The sequence below is a fragment of the Oncorhynchus nerka genome, linkage group LG11 (genome assembly GCF_034236695.1).
Source record: "Oncorhynchus nerka isolate Pitt River linkage group LG11, Oner_Uvic_2.0, whole genome shotgun sequence".
Classification (NCBI taxonomy): Eukaryota; Metazoa; Chordata; class Actinopteri; order Salmoniformes; family Salmonidae; genus Oncorhynchus; species Oncorhynchus nerka.
Genome location: NC_088406.1, coordinates 34,964,720 through 34,973,298, shown reverse-complemented (window position 1 = coordinate 34,973,298; position 8,579 = coordinate 34,964,720). Strand labels below are relative to the sequence as shown.

The 8,579-nt window shown below is 40.6% G+C and overlaps 2 protein-coding genes across 5 annotated transcripts; both read right to left on the bottom strand.

Annotated features, from left to right (window-relative positions):
• Positions 1–396: 396 nt before the first annotated feature.
• On the bottom strand, positions 397–3,739 carry dynll2a (dynein, light chain, LC8-type 2a). 3 transcript variants are annotated; one of them, XM_029672501.2, is made up of 3 exons: positions 3,652–3,739; positions 1,923–2,056; positions 397–1,749 (listed from the first exon to the last, which is right to left on the bottom strand). In XM_029672501.2, the coding sequence occupies exons 2-3, from the start codon at positions 2,052–2,054 to the stop codon at positions 1,612–1,614; spliced, it is 270 nt and encodes an 89-aa protein (XP_029528361.1). In that variant the 5' UTR covers positions 2,055–2,056; positions 3,652–3,739; the 3' UTR covers positions 397–1,611. The 3 variants fall into 3 exon arrangements, with proteins under 3 accessions (XP_029528361.1, XP_029528359.1, XP_029528358.1); XM_029672499.2 differs by lacking the exon at positions 3,652–3,739 and adding an exon at positions 2,751–2,926; XM_029672498.2 differs by lacking the exon at positions 3,652–3,739 and adding an exon at positions 2,652–2,719.
• On the bottom strand, positions 3,529–8,453 carry LOC115136749 (serine/arginine-rich splicing factor 1B). 2 transcript variants are annotated; one of them, XR_003864689.2, is made up of 5 exons: positions 8,031–8,453; positions 7,511–7,704; positions 5,340–5,512; positions 4,396–5,091; positions 3,529–3,943 (listed from the first exon to the last, which is right to left on the bottom strand). XR_003864689.2 is itself a non-coding variant. In XM_029672497.2 (4 exons), the coding sequence occupies exons 1-4, from the start codon at positions 8,219–8,221 to the stop codon at positions 4,888–4,890; spliced, it is 762 nt and encodes a 253-aa protein (XP_029528357.2). In that variant the 5' UTR covers positions 8,222–8,453; the 3' UTR covers positions 3,529–4,887. The 2 variants fall into 2 exon arrangements, 1 of the variants encoding a protein (XP_029528357.2); XM_029672497.2 differs by having other exon boundaries at positions 3,529–5,091.
• Between the last annotated feature and the right edge of the window lie 126 nt (positions 8,454–8,579).

Sequence of the window (8,579 nt, the reverse complement as noted above, 5' to 3'; positions counted from 1 at the left end):
TGGAACTAGGAAGGGTAACACACTGCTAATTGGTTGCATCAATATTTCCCCTGATCAATATTACTGCTCAGTTGCTGAAATAAACTACACTACACTCAGGTTGTCGCGTAGTGTTTGCACTGGAGTACTGAAAAGATCCCAAGCAGCACATACTGTATATAACATGCTGCCTCCGAGGTTAATTAATTTGCCAGCCAATATCTGTCCGGATCTGTCCCTACATTGCTACACCTCCAAACAGGAACAACCTTACTGAAATCTTAATGGCCAATTGCCCAAATAATATGTGGTGGGCTCCACCCAATGTAACTGTCCATGGTTTTGAAACAATAGCTACACATTTGACTGCATTGTCAAAGACATGATTAAGTAAAATCACAAAACTATTAAACGTGATCAGGATACAATGAAACGTTTAATCATTGGCTTGATTATACATTGACTATATTAAAGTTTCCAAGTTTACTGGACACCTTTAAAAGGGACACTTCAGCATTTTGGTAACGAGGCCCTTTAGCTACTTGCCGGGAGTCAATTATAACTTTGATCCGTTAACGCGATGACTGGAAGTCTATGGTTATCTACTAGCAACTTCAAGTCATTACACCAACGCTAGTTGGCGTTAGCTCACGAAACTACCAACTACCTCCACACTGGACAGACAATGGTATCAAGTGAATCGGACTCTGGGACAGTAGATCTAGGGCCTCATTGCCGAAATATCCCTTTAGTGAAGTGCAATTGAGTTCAGGTGCCCATGAACTGAGAACAATAAGAGGTACGTCTGTGAAAATCATACAGCAATTTGCATTAAACTATAAACAGAAACAAACATAGCAAATACAGTAAAAAAAAAAAATGTAACCACTAATGATTAATATTTTCTTACAATTTGAAAGTCTACAAAAGGACCTGAACACCAACATTCAGTCCTTTGTTGCACAGCCAGAATAGGTTCAAGTGTGGATGGTGTCAACCCTCTGCAAATGGAACCGCCAAGCATCTAAACAAGTTAGCATAGGAACTCTACTAGCTTGGAATACAAATAGCAATAGAAAAATGTCAGTCCAACTCATTAAATAAGATTGTGAGATAATGGGATCGATAACAGCAGTTGCAAATCTGGGACGACATGACCAAATACACTGCGCTAGGCTCACTTGTACCTCTGGCAATATACAGGTATTACAAACTGCTGTAGTACCTCAACATCTTGAGCAACTAAACACATTTAAAATGACAGGACAGAAGTCACTAAAAACAAAACAGCTCTGGGGGAAAGCAGATGCACAACTACAATCTCTAGCTTTCCTTTATTATACAATCAAAGGCCACTGTTAAAGCATTTACAAATTAATTTTAACAAAATGTAGCATTAACAAAAATCTCTTCCAGTTGCATTTTATGGAAACTAGTGAAAAGTCATATTTTTACTGTAACATATACACATTAAATATGGTACATCTTAGTCCATGCAGTTGCGCACAGCCAGTTGTGTATCATGGTATGTTTTAATTTTAATATTTGAAGTGTGTGGGAAGTTGTGACATCAGCCACCAGTGCATTACAGTCCATGTTGAGAAGAGAGGCACTCCAGGCCTCAAAGAGAACTCAGCCAGACTTGAAGAGGAGGATGGCCACCTGCCCTAAGTAGAAGTAGATGAAATGCTTTGTCTCATGAGTGACGTAGCTGCCGAAGTTCCTTCCAACAATGCAATGCCATGTAGGGTTATACTTCTTGTCAAATTCCTATAGGGATTTAAAAAGCAGGGCTTTAGTAATCAATGACTGCATGAGGAAGAAAATGACCTCATGGCATGCACATCTTGCAGCATGGTCATGGTATTTAAACAGCTTGCACCATGGAAGACTTCACTCTAATTGGAATACATAGGCCTGACAACACAGTATTCAGATCTCACCTTCTTTATGTAGGCTGCAATGTCCTTTTCTATATTGTACTTCTCCATGGCCTGGGTAGCACAGTCCACTGCATCCTGCTGCATGTCCTCAGACATGTCAGCATTCTTGATTACTGCCTTCCTGTCAGTCATGCCTGCAAACAAGGACAAGAAAAAGAAACAAGTCTAAACTAACGTAATTACAGATACAAAATGACAGGTTTAGTGAGGTGATAAAGCCGGAATTCACAGGTAACACGTGCAGCTATGATTGGTTTACCCCGTCTTCACCGTACGGTGCGGTTTACGATGAAAATCAAAGGATAGGCCAATCAAGTGCAGATATGATACAATGTTGCAATCAACGCGGTTCTATCAGTGTTTCCGATTGTACTGGGATAATAGCTGGTCTATATTTCGGCACCAGATTACGTTGAGTGACTACGACCCTGTGCTGGTTAGGTACAATACGAATAGGTTGCGGAAGAAACTCGATACAGGTAGAATTAAAAACCACATGGCGACATTACATTTATACAATTAGGAATCTGTCCCCTGAAGTGCACAATTCTAGTCTAGTTCAAACATCCAGATACATGAACTATTAGTTTAATTTCTACATATCATTCCTTTAAATGGATGATTTAACGGGTCCAATGGTGATCGGATTCGTGCCAATAGCCTGCAGGTGGGAGTGATTGCGCATTAGTTCATTATTTCGATTTAAATTCACAATAGAAAGTAGGCTACCTTGTACGAGAAACTTCGCTTCAATTAGACAACCTGAATCACCACCATCCATGCAAGTCAAGTGTGAGTGCGTGCAGGCTACTAAACATTGTCGCTCACCTTATTTAGGAGATGCTGATACTATCCCCTTCGTAATCAGGTAATTCCCCTTAGTGGATATCAAGCTTTGCTTACTTGATGGATCGTGCTGCGACAAATTATTTTACAAGATTTACTCAAAGCAAATATGTGGGGAAACTGCCCTCATAAAATACCTCCCCCGCCCTACACAACTTACCCTGCCATTGGCTGAGCTGCCACCTCTTGTGTTTTGAGCATTTTCTAGCAGCTCTTCTCTGCCAGCATCTTATTTCATCCCACAATGCATCGTTAACAATACACGGTGAGGTAAGTAGATAAGGCCTCCTGGCAAACTCAGCTGTTAACGGAGTATTTATTATGCTCGATGTGTTAGTTTATTGATATCCGCATCAATGAATGTATGAGAGATATAAACTGATAATTTCATAAAAATATAATCCATGTTTTTACTGGACTTTGTCTATGTGAGATGTATATAAACATCTGCTTGGAATTACATTTCCTCACTACCGCATACAATTCTTAACAGGCTGTAATCACTTATTTCAGAGTTTATATTCAGTTATTTCTTGATTAAGCCTAGTCCTGGACTAAAACATACAGTAAATTATGAATCTCCATTGAAATAGTTTAGTCTAGGACTAAAATTAATCTGTGTCCGGGAAACCGCGTAGATGGTTTACTGGGGTTTTCAATTAGGTCTACAAATAAGCATTTATCTTCTCTTAATACATCATAGGACCATGAAGATCAGCTTTAACATTCACTCAAAAGAAAAAAAACTAAAAACCAGGTATGTCTTTTCAGGATTTTATTGAAAATGCTAAACTGAAAGAGTAAAGTAAATTTAAGTAATAAAGACAGACTAATTTTACTAAATATAATCCCCAACCATCCCACATTTTAATGCCTTATTTACCAGACTCCTTGCATCCTTTGATCCAACTTCCTGGTCCTCAGTTTCCTTTTCTTACTCCAAAAATGTAAATAATCCTTATCCTTTGACTCTGCGCATATTTACCGCTCAAAAATTGAAATAAACTGGGCCATTCAAAAAGTTGCATCTAGGATTCCTTAATTAGTTCAATTGATTTGATTCCTGGAAAATGGATCCCGTTCCAAGCATCCATTCTTGCCTATCCCTTCCCTAAACGCTCCTCTGATCCGGCTCCAAGGATTGGGATCCACTGAGCCACTCCTCCAATCAAAACCTTGAAATACCAGGAGAAAAATCAGAGGGAAACCATTAGAATCATGTCTGATTTGGGCCCAGCCCACTTATATTGTGTACTCATGACATGTCACTACTAATGATCAATTAAAAAAAAAAAAAAATGTCTGAGCACCAAAAGCATCAAATTCAGTTTAGATTTTTTTTTTTTCTCAATGTTTGAGCTGAAACAAGCCCAGAGCCCCTGTCTAATTAAACCAGCATCTATAAAAGATAAAGGGTTCCTATATAACATTAAAGTTGAAAAGGTACACATAAAGACATTTGTCCGGGCACAAAACCAAATACATGCACTGTTTATCAGTGCTTAAAAAAGATTGCCAAACAATAAGTATATATGATATAGAAAATTGTGCTACATTCAAGAGACAATCATGCATCTTGTAGCAACCATTTTATCGATAGATGCAAATAATCAATACTAAAGCATACCATTGCCTCGACCTGACTCCTCCTAAGATGTCCTATCCTGATCAAACAAATGAAATGTGCTCCACAACTTTTATTCCAAATCACTCTTTAATCCTTATCTTCAGATGTCTAAAGGAAGACACAAGGGTAAAACAGTTTAGCAATGAACTCCCACCATCCCATGAAAAAGTACATCTCAATTTTCCAACACTTACAAAAACATTGATCTCATTAAAAAGAACAACCGGGTTTCAAGTGTTGCAAAAATTGAGGACAGACAATAGGTAAATCAAAACGAATTGAAAGGGATCAAAACAAAAGGACTAAAGTAGGGAGGGTCAGGGGAGGGAGGAAAGGTGATACACCTACATACCAAGACCTTCCACTAGGACATCAGGAGATTCAATACAAAAATTCAAATCTATAGTTGACTTCTGGAAAAACTCAAAATGGGGTAAAAACAAGTGGAGAGGAGAACTGTTTACAGGGGATCCACCAAAAGGGCAACAGAGTTTAGGAACGGGAGCGAGAGCGGCTATGGCGTGGAGAGTAGCGAGGAGATCCTCTGCCACCACGGGTACCACCACTGCGAGAGTTGCTGCGGCTGCGACTGGCTGCGCTGCGGCTCCTGCTTCGACTGCGGCTCCTGGAACGTGATCTTCCATAGCTCGGACTGCGGGGACCATCTACTTTCACGCGAACGTAAGCGGTCTCTCCCTGGTAGACACACAAAAAGAACTGGACGTTGAAACGAAAAGCATTTCCACCTCAAACGGTTCCTTCCATTGCATCAAAACAAGCCTTCAGTTCTTGAAAGGCTGCACAAGTAGTCACTGGATTGAAAGTGGGGAAAGGTTGAGGGGAAAGATTCAAGTGTTATTAGTCACTTTAGTTATCTTTAACAAAAATAGAATCATATCCTTACAATCAAATCCATGAACCACCAATCAAACCTGAAAGCATACCTCGTGTGATCGGAATTTGGTGTTATCCAGCTTTCGAACGGCGTAGGTCATGTCTTCTTTGCGCACAAACTCCACAACCCCAGTTCCATCTCTGAAAACGTCAGCATAACATACATCCCCAGCCTCACGCATGTGATCCTTGAGGTCCTGCCAGCTGCCACTCTGGGGAAGCCCTTTGGAGAGAAGAGCATATAAATTAGATATGTTTTACTCAGTGATAACTTTCAACACTTTGCTCAACGGTACAAACTTGCTCAATAGATCTGTGGCATAGCAGTAGAATTCAGAATCTGCACAGAGAATAACTAAACCAGGCTGGTTCTACCCCACCAGAAACAATGAACTAATGTAGAAGACATGGATATGAATTAACTATCAATATTTAGCGGACCAAAAGACCACCACTTCCGTCCTGTGAAAAAGTAACTAGCAAATCAGCCTCTGCAGAGTACCCAAAAACCGGATGTTTCAGCGATACTCAATCTCCTCCTCCACATTTACTGGATTTGTTGAACAGTGCAGAAGAGGTCTGCCCAACAGTTTATTTTCCGTCTCGCCAAGACCCGAGGTGCGTTCAGTTCACTTCGACGTTTGATACATTCTTGAACTAAGTTATGTTTGCTGGGTATGGAGAGTATATAAAAAGGGCAGTGGCCATGTTCACAGCGTTCCCCAACCCCTCCCAGTTTTTCAACTGGTCATACTGAATGCAGCCCAGTATGTAGGGGACCTAGTTTCAGGCGATTACTTTACACCTGCTATGTTAACACAGGGAGTCCATTTGTTAGTGAAATACAGAAGACCACCAGCACAGGGTTGTTGAAATATTAAAGACTGGTAAGTTACCGTTTGCACAGTAGGTCAACGTGGTGGCATGCAGTGCAACAAGTGACGTACAGTGGGGCAAAAAAGTATTTAGTCAGCCACCAATTGTGTAAGTTCTCCCACTTTAAGATGAGACACACCTGTAATTTTCATCATAAGTACACTTCAACTATGACAGACAAAATGAGGGGGAAAAAAAATCCAGAAAATCACATTGTAGAAATTTTAATTAATTTATTTGCAAATTATGGTGGATGTTTATGTGGACATTATAGATATCATTTGGAATTTGTGTCTGCGTTGTCGTGACTGCTCTTTCCGGTGGATTCCTGGGCATAATGCACCAAACTAACGGAGGTATTTGGACATAAAAAATATCTTTATGGAACAAAAGGAACATTTGTTGTCTAACTGGGAGTCTCGTGAGTGAAAACATCCGAAGATCAAAGGTAAACGATTAATTTGATTGCTTTTCTGATTTGTGACCAAGTTGCCTGATGCTACACAAACGCTTGTATTGCTTTCGCTGTAAAGCATAATTTCAAAATCTGGAGACAACGGGTGGATTAACAAAAGGCTAAGCTGTGTTTTGCAATATTGCACTTGTGATTTCATGAATATTTTCTAGTAATATTATTTGACTGTGGCGCTATGCTGTGGGACAGCATTTTTAATGAAACCTGTGAAATTGGTGTTCATATTCCTCACTCTACCAGAGTAAGATCGACGTGACATTGTATCGCAAACAAGTACGGGAAAGTACTGAGGGCGCGTTTTTACGGTCATCCGACGTCCTTGGGCGGAAGTAAAGGTACGTCTTTCCTTCCCCTCCTATGTTCCAGAATGCCCTGACTAGAAGTAAATCTGGGACACTCAAATTAGTGAGTTACATTTGGTACCGTTGCATAAGATTGGTACTTTAAATTAATGGGTTTAACATGCTATGCTGTCATTTTCTTCTGTACACAAGAATTAGCATATTAAGTAGCTAATTTGCATAAAGTCAAAAGTAAATTGCTACATACCAGTTTTTCACAAAGCAAGAAGATTTGTTCATATGACAACCCTACCGTAAAACTATTAGTCTTAAGTTATTGTAATTATGTATTCAATACTGCCTCATTTACATAATATCACAGTTTATTTGTATCTACTCTGTTCTACATCAGCCCTGAAAATGTCATTAGAATATGACAACCCTATCTTGAGGTATTGGACAGAGCGTGTTGAAATTAAGTCTCCAGACAGATGATTCTGTGCCATCATTGACCAGGGGCGACCCTTTTCGATCACTTGAAAATGAGACCTCAGCAACGGTAAGTCTCCAACCTAGTTACACAACTCACCTGAGACAATGACCCTGTACTCGGAGCGTCTGGATGGCGGCCCGTATCTGCCTCTCGGGGCGCCACCAACCCCCCCACCACCACCACCAAAGCCGCCTCTCCCCCCACCCCTGCCGCTCCGAGGGAATTCAACTCGCAGCCGATAACCGTCGTAGTCATAGCCGTCTCGTCCGTACACTGCATCGTCGGCATCCCTGAAAAAGTGATATAAAAGTGATATATTAGTTAAACAATCGTCCACACAGCACCCTGTGGCGTAACTCATTAGCCGGCTAAACTGAACAATTTACTTTAACTCGTGGCGTTTAGTTGGCTAGCCACAAACAAAGACAACTTCACAATGTGCCACTGCAGAAAGAGACGAAACCAGTGGTCAAGCCAATTAACGTTACATTCTTAAAACGAAAATGGCTAGTTACTGTGCAAACTAAGTCGACGTTGCATGAGCATAGATATTCAAGTTACAGTATAGTAACGTTAGAGCAGTGCACGAGTTGCTAACAAGCTAGCCTTTAGCTACCTGGGATCTTCAAATTCGATAAAGGCAAAGGGAGGTCCTCCTCTCCGATTTTTCAAGTCGATGTCGCGAATCGCTCCGTATTTGTAAAACACGTCCTCGACATCTTTGGTGCGAATATCAGGGGGTAGATTTCCGACGTAAATACGACAATCGTTATTTCCTGCAGGGCCTCGCACGACGCCTCCCGACATAGTAGCTAACGTTAGCTAGTTTATTTTAGCGTTAAGTTCAAATAAAAAGCGAGTTCTCAAAACGGTATTCAAGTAGATCACAACCGATTAGAAAACCATATGAGTATAGTGCATAAACACGAAATAAGGTATCAATCGCGCTTAAAGCTGTCTACTAGCTAGCTACACTTCTACCGGTGCAGAACCGCGCTTCTTCGCGAGGGCATTCATGAATACCGGAAATGTGCCCAGTAGAGAACTCTAGAAATGCCTACCTCCGCCAAACAAAATAGTCCACAGAGCTCATCTGTAAAAGAGACCTGGGTGTCAGTATGCCTCCCTGATAGAATAAATGTTAAATCAATAAACACAGGTGTGG